This window comes from Etheostoma cragini, chromosome 18, assembly GCF_013103735.1.
Source record: "Etheostoma cragini isolate CJK2018 chromosome 18, CSU_Ecrag_1.0, whole genome shotgun sequence".
Taxonomy (NCBI): domain Eukaryota; kingdom Metazoa; phylum Chordata; class Actinopteri; order Perciformes; family Percidae; genus Etheostoma; species Etheostoma cragini.
This window is the reverse complement of record NC_048424.1, coordinates 3,138,198-3,152,502: the sequence shown is the minus strand read 5'-3', so window position 1 is coordinate 3,152,502 and position 14,305 is coordinate 3,138,198. Positions and strand designations below refer to the sequence as shown.

The 14,305-nt window shown below is 39.7% G+C and overlaps 1 protein-coding gene across 5 annotated transcripts in view; it reads left to right on the top strand.

Annotated features, from left to right (window-relative positions):
- col12a1b (collagen, type XII, alpha 1b) overlaps positions 1–14,305 on the top strand; it is a 133,351-nt gene that overhangs the window by 52,237 nt on the left and 66,809 nt on the right. For 4 of the 5 annotated variants that reach the window (XM_034899316.1, XM_034899319.1, XM_034899318.1 and 1 more), the window contains 7 exons: positions 1,411–1,540; positions 2,910–3,049; positions 4,594–4,726; positions 4,830–4,847; positions 6,617–6,756; positions 12,937–13,066; positions 13,718–13,857. In XM_034899316.1, coding sequence (XP_034755207.1) covers positions 1,411–1,540; positions 2,910–3,049; positions 4,594–4,726; positions 4,830–4,847; positions 6,617–6,756; positions 12,937–13,066; positions 13,718–13,857 — 831 coding nt within the window. The remainder of the gene's footprint in view (positions 1–1,410; positions 1,541–2,909; positions 3,050–4,593; positions 4,727–4,829; positions 4,848–6,616; positions 6,757–12,936; positions 13,067–13,717; positions 13,858–14,305) is intronic. The other variant, XM_034899320.1, reaches the window with a different exon arrangement.

Genomic DNA, 14,305 nt, shown 5'->3' with positions numbered 1-14,305 from the left:
TCACTTTCATTTGTATGGCGGGGAAGCACAGCTGTGACCTTTTCTAATGGCAGGTATCAGTCGTTGCTCTTCTACCGCAAAGTGGATGCAACACTTGGAAATGTCCATGTTGTTTGTAAGTTTAGTCAAAGGAGACTTTACACAATAAAACCCTGCAGAGATTTTCATAAGCAGGAATTTAGTCGTCAGTGGTATCTTCATTCTGGGAAAGTGACCAATTCGGGACCAAGTCAAGAGTCGCAGCCGGCCTCTCAGCAGAGCACCAGCTTCCCCTTGTTCTCTTATTCTGAGAAAAGCAGTCTGCTGGCAGAGGAGCGCCCGGTCAGGCCGCCAGCCCAGCCTGATTGGATCAGCCAAGCACCACTCTGTTCTCATAATTTCTCGCTTGGATGTCAGCGGAGGACAAACAGTCTGGGATGAGTCGACAGACGAAGGTGCCATCGGTGGACACCTACAAAACGTTTCCAGAAAGCTCTGATGGATGACATGCAGCAGCTCAACTCCTCTTCAGGCTTACTGCTGAGGACTTCTTGTCTCTATAGAAGCAGCCCACACATTGGATTACTGCCTGCCGACTTATTTTTCCCTGCCGTTGCTTTCTTTGCTAAGCTTTCCCCTAAAATGGAAAACTCTGGAATCGACTAAGACATGAGTCCTTGATACGCTCAGACCTTCCAAATATTTTATTTATCTCTGTTTATCTTGGTGAATATATTAATTGACATAAAACTTCAAAAATAGTCCAAAGACTAGAGCGGCTGATGTGGTTTGTAGGGTATGAAAACATGGTATTAGCAACACATAGGCTTATAATACAACTTTAAGGGATTCATATCCAGCTTAGTAGAAGTAGTAGTAGTAGTAGAGGTGGGGATTTTGCTTTTCTGTTTTAAACATCATAAAATATAGCTTCTGTTGCTGTCTTCAACTACAGTTTAATAACGAACGGCAAACAAACAAAGGAATCATAGTTGTTTAGTTATACTGTGTTGTTATTAGAAAAATAATTTTCAGTTGCCATCATATAATATCAACAATAACCATCAAAATAGAAATATGTTTTACCGTAATTGAATCTTGTAAGTTTGACCTGATGGAGAAACCATCATAAATCATTATTAACGCATTTGTTCAATTGCCACCAACTTTAAATGACACATGCTCATTTAGACTCTGATTGATTTAGCTAAATTTGATGGCATTGTTTCTACGTGTGGGTGGCACCATGAGAACATGATACGTTTGCCAATAGCGTGGTAGTCATCATACTTTTTACTTTACAGAAACTGCCTCTGTGTGTTTTGATGCAGATTAAAAAACATCTTCTATGACTAGAATGACAAAATTGGAGGATTGTCCAGCCTTAGTCAATGTATGCAATTTTCTGACAATTGAATTTGTCACCGGCAGGCTGAAGTCAACGGGGACATCACCACCCTGGACCTGTCCAGCCTCATCTCCCAGACTGAGTACGATGTGGCCGTCACACCGATCTACGATGGGGGACCTGGAGCCCCAATGCTCGGAAGCGCCATCACAGGTCTGCATCTGCTTTTTATTCTTGTCTTGTATAGCCAGGGATTAGAGAGAAAATTCTACTACTGCTACTACACTATCCTTTAACTACGTCAAACATGACTGTGCTGACAAACCCTCTCCAGTGCCCGAACAGTACATGTGTTGGAGAGACGTGTAGTGTGTCTGTGATGGTGATGAGTTATGTATTAACTTTGACTTCACTTCCCCTGCTGGACTGAAAACAGCTTCCATAGAGGCTGGACTCCCACTGTGTGTGATCATTTACTGCATCGGCTCTGTTTTTCGCCAGTCCATTGTGAACTGTAGAAAAACACACAAATGTTTGTGTTGTTGTGAGGACTTGACATAACAGATTTTGTAGCTACTAACACTAAGCTGACCTTCAGATCCTTTAAATGACTGCCAACATTAAGTGTTTAGTAAAAAATATCTGGTGTTGTGCTTATTGACAGATTTCTTTTCCCTGGTTGGAGAAACAATCAACCAATAAGAGCTTCGGAGGCAAGATTGGGGGAATGCAGTCTTCCTACATAGCTAGCTACATTCATGAGACAAATCAATAGATAAATAAACAGGAAGGTTTTTGTCAAAAGTCAAAATATAGAAATAACAACCATTTAACTGACATATTTCTTTGATTAAGTTAACTCCTCCAAAGCTTTTAAAGTGTTTAAAAAATAAAAAAGAAGACATTACATTACATTACAAAGCTAGGGGAGGGGAGTAGTATTCCAAGAAAAACTCACAACAATAATCATCAGAGTTTTTTCACAAAATATTTTCCCCTTAACCATGCTCCGGAGTTTTATACAATTTTACGCAGAGTTTTTCCACCACATCACTGATGGGCTGTAGTAGACATGTAACTTGAAGCTGATTTATCAGGGAAACAACATGACATTGTCCAACAAGAACACAATGTCCAACTGAATGAAAGAAGTGATAACAAATGGAGATTCATTCTGGAAACAGTGTACTCCAACCTTCACCTTAAACCAAGTATTTAAGAAGAGAGTGCCAAATAATATGTCTTTACTGTCAAGGTAATAATCTGTATGGGCAGAAATATGTGCCGACAGAAACTGAATTTGAATTGCTAAACTTGAATAATTACATTGAAACACTGAATTTGATTCACATAATTTGAAATTGTATTTGTTAATTTGAATCATTGCATTAAAAAACTGATTCTGAATAGTATAGTATACTGGTCCTTGCAATGATAGCAGTACAAGACCACACACAGACACACACACACACACACACACACGTCCTACACAGTGCAGTCACATGATGTTGCCTCATCTCTCAGACCTCCTCGTAATGACCAACACATCCTTCCTCTCTCTTGTTTCTGTCTGTATGAACAGATGTTGTTCCTGCCCCCAAGAACCTGCAGTTCTCTGAGGTGACCCAGACCTCGTTCAGAGCCACATGGGAGCATGGAGCCCCGGATGTGTCCCTCTACCGCGTCGGCTGGAACAAGAAGGGCGAAAACAACCCCCAGTTTGTAAGTTAGCCAGTATGGGATGGGATAGCTATTTTTACTGTGTTAGCTACAGTCTGAATTCAAAGGCAGTCTTTCGAAAGAACATCATGTTATAGTGTTTTTATAATTCTGGGGAAAAAACTGAGGTGGACAAAGACATGTTTCCAAAAGTTTTTAGAAGAGTTTAGAAATCTAACAGAGCTTAGACAAGGCATCTGTACTTGTGTCCTGACTATATCTGAATTTGTTTTATCGTCTTTACCTTTCTCCTCGTCATCAAAAATGCATCTTAAGCAGCTGGATAAACTCTCCAGTCAAGTTGTCTCTTGAATTATGCAAATTGTCTTTGCTTGGGCAGCACCGTCTGTCTGCAGTGGCACTAAACATCTGGTTTGAGTTGCCTTAACCAATGGTGTAGGTTTTTGCCTGCAGCCTCAGTATTTTATTCCTCTGAATCAAACCGCAGCAGTGCAGCTCTGAGTTCATGTATTTCTTTGACTTGTCCAGATTTATACTGCCCACCTTATCGTAACAGTCCAGTCTTTTACATGTATACTGGGTCAGATAAGTTACGATTATGAAACTGGGTAGGGTTTTGTTTAAATAAAACTGTTGTTCTGTAGATCTGTCATCTATGAATTTTCTTATTACTGAAGTAATAGCGGAGACAAGACAAAAATGATCTTAAACTGTCATGCCTCACAAAACCCAGTTATTGTGTTTGCCAAGACTTAAGTAAAAAAATTCCAGATCAACTGAGGCAACAAAAATGCTCTCTTTGTTTTCTTCTTGTTATATTTTGGCCCTCCAAGTTTGTTTTTGCTCCCCCACCCAGCATACACAACACAAACATGTTTGCATGAAATCCAAACGAGGTTGTTCATTGCAGTCTTAGTTCAGCTCCGGATTTAAAATGATTAAACTTTGATTGTTGGTCGACTGGTTTACTGGTTGCTGCAAAATGCTTCTTGTCTCGCTTCTCGATGCTGACCGCCAACGGCAACTAATTGGACGAACGCGCCGTGTGAGTCTGGTTTCTCTGGAAATTCAAAGCCAGACTGTCATGGCGGCTGGTTCTGAATGCAATCTCATATTTTACCCAAATAGTTCACTGAAACGGGTTTCTGAAAACTCAATCTGTCTTTCAGATTGACAAAGGTCAGTTAAAAAGATTTTCGTCAGATTTTTAGAAACTCTAGTCATGCTCATCCCGCTCGTCATTTCCGGGGTAGCACTCTACCAGTCGGATTGGTCCGACCAAGCATCACACGAATTGCAGTACATAAATAGAAGAAAACACTTTTGTCTGAAGACCTCTTCATCTACCTTTTGGAGGCGAGGTGACACAGGGGTCATGCAAAAGATGGCTTTCCATCCATGACTTTGATTCTTCCACCCCATACTCATTTTAACTGCTGAGGATTTCTTTCTTTCTTTCTCTCTTGGGCGAACTGCAAAAGGTCTCAAACTGCATTTAAAATTATAGTTTATGATTTCCTACTACTATAATATAAGACACTGTTAACAGGCTTCTTTTATACTTCTCTTTCTGTCTCCGTCACCAGGCCATCATGAATAGCGATGAAACCTCCCACGTCCTGCAGAACCTGGACCCCGATACAGAGTACTCTGTCACCGTCACAGCCATCTACCCCGATGAGTCGGAGAGCGAGGACCTGATTGGAAGCGAGCGTACATGTAAGCACCCACGTAGCATCAGCTGCCAAAAAACATTTTACACTCATAGAATTAACTTGAATTAAAATAATGACGTTGTTGTTTTCTCAACATCTCTTTCTAGTGTTAAAGGCTCCAGATGGTATGTCATATGAGAAGGACAGGTTCCTTTTTGTTGTATTGTTCATGCTTTTTGTCGAATTTTAATGTGGCCCATAGAAGACAGTGTTGACACAAACACATTCTTTCTTTCTTAACTGCATGAATGAGCATTTTTGTGTTTCACTGAGCGTTCACACCACAAGCAACACAAGTACATAGATGTTTGTTGATTCTCTGCAAACAAAGAAACTTTGGTCACGGCTGCCTTTTTAACTTTTAATTATTTTGTTGCATCAGAAAGCAACTTAACTTTAGGCTTAGCTGAATAATACCTGACCATAAAGACAAAAACACTTCTTATTCCAACACATTGTGTTTTGTTATCAAGACAAACTGTTTTGCTACGTAAATTTTTGTTTTGGGCACAAATTTTATTTTCTTCCAGATAAATAAATCTTCTCTTAACACTGGACATTAAGATTCTCTTTTTTAATCACGTGGCATAAACAAATGTTTAATGTATAGCTGGATTTAAAAAAACAAAAAAACATTTGCAAATGTTTCATTTCATGTGTTAGATTTTTTACCAGATTTGCTCCCATGTAAACATGCAGTAGATTGTGGTGTGAACGTAGATTTAGGGTTTTTAATGCAAAAAGGGGTTTAATGTAAACCTGTAACATGTCATCCTCCACAAACATCCATCCATGTGAACGATTGTTTTAATCCCACCATCAATCATTTTGTTTTTCCATCCATCCTTAACCATTTTGTCATCGTAACATTTCTGTTTTCATAGTTTGATCATCTCACATCGTAACGTCATGTCATCACGTCATACTTCACCAGTGTTCACCTCAGTCGTCACATTAATGTTGTTGCATGTTGTTGCTTTATTGTCCAGTGTTTTCGCTGTAGGGTTGAAGCTCAGTGAACTTTTAAATGAACAAAATCAGCAAGACTTTAGTAACATTTACACTCTAATTTACCTTTCAGAATTTGCTATAACATTTTCAAATTTTACTTTTGAGAATTCTAAAATTTGGATAGGAGATAGGGCCTATCCAAATGTATTTGGTACAATACCAACATTTGTTATGTCAAACAATGTATGTCAGGGCTTCTTAAAGTTTGGACCAAGATCTGCATCCGGGCCAAACAATAAGTCAATTTCTAACCCAGCCCATACCTCGTGTATTTCTAATACAATATGTTACAAGTGTAACATTTTCCATTTTGGAATAAATTGACTATCAATCCATAAATTATTAGTGTAGTTGAACATACAATAGTGATGTATTAGACCATAGTTGATCTGTACCCCTACTGGTAACCGTACAAAAGTTGACATGGAAAACTTGGTGCTCAACTTGAATGTGTGCTACTTAATAGTTAGTTTATTATCTCTAATTGATCCAGACCTTTGACTCGACTTAACTGCATAAAAATTAGATGTGGACCTTTTGAGGAATACGTTTCAGAGCGACTGGCGTGTGAATATCCCAAAGCTGAATGGACAAAAAAAAACAGCTCAATAGTAATTGATGTTAATAGATTGAACTGTTGAGATAAAAGATTTAAATTCAAAGTAATTGACCCTCAGCTCTCCTCTGAACGGCTACACTGCTGCTCCTGTTTTGCTGCTTCCATCCTCAAATTGACCCTTCCAGCTTTTGTGACCTGCTAGATTGTGGACGCATCAGCATCATCATTGTCACCATCATCATCTTTACCATCATCCTTACCATCGCTAATCCAACACAACTGATCTTTCTGTATATCTCACTGAATTTCCCTGTGTGCTCCCAGTGCCTGCTGAGCCTCCTCGAAACCTGAGGGTTTTTAACGCAACTACCACCACGTTGACAGTGAAGTGGGACCCCGCCCCTGGCAACATTCAGAACTACAAGATAACCTACAAGTCCGCCACTGGAGGCGAGCCTCTCTCAGTAAGTTCACTGCTCATTTTACTATATTATAATCAAAAATGTTAGGTACAAATTCAGTGCTGTCATCAGTGTACATAACACAGTAGATATGTCCTGTTTGCACAGGTTAAAATGTGTCAAGAAACACAGGTAGAGAACAACTAACTAAAAAATGTATGAGCTATTTGTTTATAGATTGTATGAAAGTTATTAGGAACATTTCAATATTGTGCATTCCTAATTTTAGATACACTAGAGTTTCCTGGAAATAAAATTGTAAACGCAGTATATTTTATTTAAACTCAATAAACAAAATCTAGCAGGTTAAAATAAAATACTGCCCACACACACACACACACACACACACACACACACACACACACACACACACACACACACACACACACAGTGCGTGGCACTATCTTTGTGGGGACCGTTACCCTAACCTTAACAATCACAACTAAATGCCTAACCTTAACCCTCACCCTATAACTATAACCTAATTCTAACCCTGATTCGAAAACTAAGTCTTAACTCTCAAACAGCCCTTTAAAGCTGTGGGGTCCAGCATTTTGGCCCCAATGTCCAATGAAGTTGAACAACAGAGTGACTGCAGAGATTTTTTAAATGTTTATCTAAGTTTTTACATCCAGATTGACTTCAGTTCAAGAACGATTTTGAATAGTTTGAGGTTTACCAGGAAAGAGATCCCCCTGTTCCATTAGCAAATCGCTGTGCACGCACACTGGCTGGGTATGATCTGTTTGTTCAGGATTAGAAGAACAATATGGATTGAATTCCTGAAATGTTTTTGCAAAGTGAAGTTTTGTTCAACTCTTTTTGGGGTGCGGTTTGGCTTTTTGACCACCGGGATATTTCCACCGGGCTTTAGCTGCTTGATGACAAACCGATGGATATCTCAATGTGATGGGGAGCTTTAAATCTGTCAGAAGAGTTTGCAATACGAGTCCCAGCGCACATATAGAAACAAATCAATTATGAACTGTTTGAAATGGTGGGAAGTTTTCCATTTTGGAGATCCATTTTGGATCTCCAAAATGGAAAAAAGCCATAAATTCCTGCTGGGGCAGGAGCTAAAATTATATAAAGGCAAACACTGTGTTATCCACATGCATTTTTATTGAATAGATCATTTACAATAAACCATGTTTGAGTTATTTAGAGCTGACTGCAAAAAATTTTAATAAATCAGGAGCTGACAAAAGACAGAACTACCTTTTTCTGGATCTGTAAGGCACTAGTGGTGGGAAAAGCCCTTTATTTAAGTACCAACAAGTCCTGCACTGGAATTTATTCATTTAAAAGTACCAGTAGTAATCTTAAAGTAAACTTAATGACAATAAGAGCAGTTTTTATGCTGTGTGAAACCTCCCTTTATGTTGGCTAGATATTCAAAGGTTTAAAAGTGAGAGAAAACTGGAGTGTGTGTTTGATTAACAGGTAAAAAAAACAAAGAAAAGATGAGATGAAGAGATGTTTGACAACAAGGGAACAGATGTTGCCAATAACATTGCATTTACACTACGAGTTGGATGTAAAATCTCTCCTCTTTTGCTTCCTGACATTCACCGAGTTGTCCTGAAGGAGTTCAGCAGAACCTCCGGCTCTCTCCAAGAAAACTCCCTGGCCATTCTGAGCTTCTTTGTCCAAAGTTTGACGTTTGGTTAATAACAGCATCTTGCAGTTAGAGGAGTCCTGCAATCGGCCTGCCAAGCTCGCATTCCTGCATGATGACTCAACAGTGATTAGCACCTGGAAAAAAACTTTAAAGGAAACTATGGACTGTATGAAAAGAATTTCAGTGAGTTACACATTTTTATTGTGTCTCTGAGATGTTATGACAGTGTTCCCCCAAACAAAGAGTCAGGGTGGAATCATGATGTCAGCGGTACAAATGTGTCTAATAGATCTCTGATCCCCTTCGCGGCATAGGTCAGACGTGTACAACAGGAGACTCGGAGCATCTGGTGTCAGGTTGTCGTCTGCAGTCTTGTTGTTTTTCACATTTGTCATATAAAACCAGACAGGATGTTTGTTTGTTCAGGATAAACTCCAGGTTTCCTCACTGCTTTGAAAAATATAGAACAAGAGTACATTTCCACTTAGGGAATTGTGCAAATAAAATGAAAAACTACAGTTTTTTAGGTCCAGATCTGTGCCAATGATATATGCTTTATTACTGAATATACTGTAGTCAATATTCAAGAAGAATTATAGCGTTCTTCATGGTACTCAAAGTGAAGTAAACATACTGGACACCCACAGAGATAAAAAACATATAAAGCTATTTAATTTGTTTATTAATCCCCAGTGGGGAAATTACAATTTACACTTTGCGTACACACTTTGTTAGTAATCACACTCCAATCCACACTCTGTACTTTTTGGTCCATATGGTACTTGAACCAGTGACTCTCCGGTTCCTACTCCCTACGGACTGAGCTACCGCCAACCCAATGGAACTGGAAGGGCTCTCAATGAGTGCAGACCTCCACCGAGGAAATGCCCTATCTGGCAATGGTAACAGAGGGGAAAAATGATTTGTGTATCCAGCTCGTGATTTGGATCCACTCCAAAATGTAATGAGTTCTTCCGTGGCTTATAGCTCTCCCACCAACTGAGTTTCATGGATATCCGGCCGATAGTTTTTCCAAACAACCCCCCATGTTGTCCAGAAACTATTAAAAACTTCAAAATTCATAAGGGATAGTGTTGATGTCAAATTTCAAAGGCCGTGAGGGTTTGAGTAAACCTTACCGTGAATCTGCATGTATGCAGACTTCACCAAATGGAATTACCCACAGTTCAAAGCGTTAGACCATAGGGAAATCTGGAAATTACAAAGGTAAACAATAGCGCAACACACGACCACGGAGCAACAGGCCTTGGGCATGTGGAAAGCAACAAACTTAAAATGAAAATAACCGAACCGGCAAATGTCAGCAACATCTTGTTATTAAACTCCAAGGTAACATGTATTCTGGTGAAGTACTGTCCCAATCCCATTTATACCTATCTGAGCCCATGTGGCCTCACACACTTACTCACTCAGCACCTGAGCTCAATTAAGTCTGTGAGTCTTTAGTCCTTAGTCCTCAGGGCTCACTTTGGGATTGGCCCAATGCCACACACGCCGTTCTGCTGCCACAAACACTCACTGCAGCATCAAATGTGGATTAATACTCCGCTGAAAATAGAGAAAATGCACTATTTCCTCCTCTTTGTTTGATCAAATTAATAATAATCAACCTCAGAAAATCACTTAAACTCTGATGAAATTAAATAAATACATATTTGAGTAGTCATTTTCAAATCGGAAGTTAAAATGCCCTTTTCTGAATGGATTTAACCGGTGACTTATGTTCCAACAACACATTTAATAGTTGTTCTTTTCCTGCTGCAGGAAAATAAAAGATCACTTAAAGATATGTATTAGGTATTTATTACATGGCTTCTGTGATGAACACAGTCTCATGAAATGAGCAACTCAGTTACCTCACGATTAAAAGACCATTTCGTATACAAAATGTCACAAGTTGGATTTCCACAGACCAAATACCTAAAATACTGTTGAAAATGTGACGCTATAGCCTCTGCCATTTATCTCTTTCCTAGCAGGCAAACTGTTTACACCCTCTATGAATGTGTTTACAGTGTGCGATCAATTTCATGATATACTGCTGTGCTGTGTGTTCAGGATTTCCCAAAGGCCTGCTTGGATTCCCTGCCGGAGAAATACTTTACATACTCATGTGTAAATAATGTAAATACTTTGCTGACATTGTGTCATTAAAAACAGCGGCTCGGCATCACAAACATGACACACTGCAAGTTCTTGTGCATTTTAGCGTTTCAGTTTAGATTTTGGAAGACGGAGGCAGGGATAAGTGATAACACATTTAGAGACATTTGGAGGCTCCTCCAGGCTATTATGCAGATTATTATTTGAAAATTATAAACTAGTGCTGTCAAACGATTTAAATATTTAATTGCAATTAATCACATAAATGTCATAGTTAACTCGCAATTATTCCCACATTTTTATCTATTCTAAATGTCCCTTGATTTCTTTTGGTCCCTTTGTCCTCGCTTTGTGGAAATGTAAAAAAAAAAATTGAAAACAACATTGGCATATAACCTACTGTGGTGTTCAATTTCAACATTCTCAAGTAATCTCTCACACAATGTAATGCTGTCCATCAATATAAGGGTAAAAAAAAATACTTTGAAGTCGACAAAACACCCAGATCACTTTGGCCTTGTCAATGGAATATTTGGCAACTTTTTAAAAAGTCAATTTTCCAGTCAGAATCCTATTGGCATCCTTTTCGGCATCTCACGCTCGCCATCCACTAAACAAGTAATGTTACTACACTATGGCCGGCTCGCAAGCCCAAACAAGTGTGAGCAGAGTGCCTGTTGTTTTGTTTCCGGTCTAACTAGATCCGGCACTGAATGTAGCATTATCAGCGCCATGGCCAACCCGCCGAAAGCGCACACTGTGATTCATCAGCTCATGCCGTATTTACCAAACCAGCAGTTCATCGGGTAATCAGCGCCTTTCTCCACCCACTATATAGAAATTGTGAGCATTTGATAGCACAATTGAATGAAAGCATTAAGTCCTTCTATGAAACGGCTGAGTGCAGACTGTGATATTCCCACTGCTGATGCTATGATATATTTTTAATGTAGCGAGGAGTTTAACAACTGCTGGAATGGAATGTGAGCGAAAGTCGGAGATTCAATGTCAACTTTGATTTCTTCCAGTAACTGTAATATTACATGGCTGCTTAATCTATACGCTTGATTTTGCTCAACTCAACTGAAAAAGTGTTTCAGCTTGTCTCCTCGGCCTATGTCTTTGTCTTGCTCAGAGTACTTTTGCCATTTCACCAGGAGGTGTATGTGAGGAAACCCGCGGCTAGTTTACATCTATTTTTAAGAGGCAGAGAACTTTCACTGCAAAATAGAGGCGCGCTTTCACTAGCGGTTTCTGTACATACTGTGGAATACATAATTAGGCGCACTTCACGCTTACCCTTCAATCTCTTTATGGGAAACTCCCACTTTCCCCTTCACCCTCTCGTAAATGCATATGCATGACACGGAAAAGCGCAATTTGCCATTTTCAGTCCCCGCAACAGGCAGTCTTCACTTTTCCCTCAGTGTTGCCTGTACATACCTCCCCATGGTTTTATGTGCACAATGCGAAACAAATACGCCTCATGTGGGCGCAAAAACATACATCTGGCCCCCAGTGTCTTCCCTGGGTTCATCAAAGACTTAGGTGCGCATATTTGGCGGGGGGTTTAAGGGTCTTTCCTCAATAATATGTGATGTTTTTTAACGCAAGGCAGCTTTATTTGTATAGCACATTTCAGCCACAGGACAATTCAAAGTGCTTTACAAAAAAAGATTAAAGTAATAAAAGTTACAGTGCAGTACAAGAAATTAAACATTAAAGAGCAGATAAAAACAGTCAAAATAAAATACTAAAATAAAAGTTACATTGCAGTATAAGAAATAAACATTAAAGAGCAGATAAAAAAGTAGACTTCAAGCTGCTAGTATGGGAGAGTGTATATGTCGCTGCCCCACACTCGTTATTGGAGCGCAATAACCATTTTGAGGAAACCCAAACTTTGTTGACCAATACGGTAGGCATTCTATGCAGGCAGAACCATATGTCTTTACCATCTCATCCACTAGGGGCCCCTCAGGATCATGGGACTTTGTACTCTGGTTACCCATAGCAAGAAAAACAAAATGCATTTGATATAATTTGGGCCATTATTATCCCCAGACATGTGTCTAAAACTTTTGAAAAGCTGGAGCGGACAGTAAATAACTAACACTTAAAAAGCCAAAGACAAAGCTTGCTAATGAAGTCCAACGATCATTAAACCTGAGAAAAGTACTTTAGTTAGTTTGATGAAGTTTTTTCAGTTTTTTGGCGCTTGTTAGTTTATAACAAGAGACACACTTGCCTGGGAACATAGGACCGTGGGAACATATGGATGAGCCCGACACATGACTCACTGCCAGAGACGTGTCTGTTGGCTGTGTCAGTCTTGTTCATGCGTCAGCCACTTTGATAAACTGCTGTGTTGCTGTAAAGAGAAAATGTTTCTGTCTCCGCCAGTGAGTCTCACTTGCTGATATCTTTCCTGTGAACAGACGCAGGTTGGAGGGAAGAAGACCACTGTCATCCTGCCGAAGCTGGAGCCTGACACTCTGTACTCCGTCACCGTGGCCGCCGTGTATCCCACCGGCCTCAGCAAAGACATCAGTGGCGAAGGACAAACCAGTAAGAGTCGGAAAGAGTTCTTACTGTGCTGCAGATGCTACTTTCTGCTACTTCTGTATCTCACAGTGGGGAAGGAAGTAGCTTTCAGTAGAAAAGTAATGCATATATTTAAGTTAATGTATCAGCATCAAACATCAAATTTGCAAAAATCAAACCAGCTACTGAAAAAAAATTCTAGCCACTGGGGGATCATAAGCAGGCTGGGGGAACGCATATTAATGTTAAAAAACCTCACAAAGTGAAATTTTCATGCAATGGGCCCTTTTAGATACAAAATTAGGGACCCACAAGGTGTGGGAATTTCAGCTTTTACGGTAAATTAACTCTTAAAATACTTGTTGGATTATCTGAAAAATCACTGCCAAGAAACTAACTTGTTATTTTTTTATTAGTTTTTTTTTTGCAGATCATTGAAAGTTGATGTGTGGGAGATGATAGCGTGGTTTACACAGGACAGTGACAAAAAGGATAAGAAAGAATGAATAGCAAGATAGCAAAAAAGTATGTGCAAGTAGCAAGATAGAAAAAATTGTGATACTGTAAAAAAGGACAGTAGAGAATGTGCTAAAAGATGAGTTAATAGTAGTTCAGTAAGTGGAGTAAATAAAGAGACTCGCGGCTAATGAAACGTCTGTTTTTCTGCTGCCTCAGAGCCTCTGGGTGGAGTGAGGAACCTGCAGGTGTTGAACCCCACCATGACCACCCTGAACGTGCGATGGGAGCCCGCCGAGGGCCGAGTGAAGGAGTACAAAGTCATTTATGCCCCAGCTGCCGGAGGAGCTGAGAGCATGGTAGGACTGGTAGGACCATCATCCACTTCCTGTCGACTGGCACTGTGCAGCATTGAAGCTAAATTAATCACGCATGTGTCTGAACACGTCTGGCACTTTCAAATCCTTAATGCTCCTTTAGTTTTAAAAATTTGCTTCAACATAAAAGTTATGGAGAAAGCACAAACTCACACTCTTTTTCTCTTTCTTATCATGTGCTACAACCTCCACACCTTTGATTTAATAATAAATGCTAGCTAATTTAATGATATATTTTACACTTTTAATTTGGCTAATGTGTTTATTCTTCTTTGTCAAACAGCCCTCAGGCCTAACCGCTACAACCAGTCTGTTTCTGTTGGAGCATAATTTACGTGGACAGTTTGGGGCTTAACTGCACTGCTCAGAGGCAAATTGACAGCTGCTGACGCCAAGCATCCTAAACAACCTTCTATAGTTATTTCCAGTG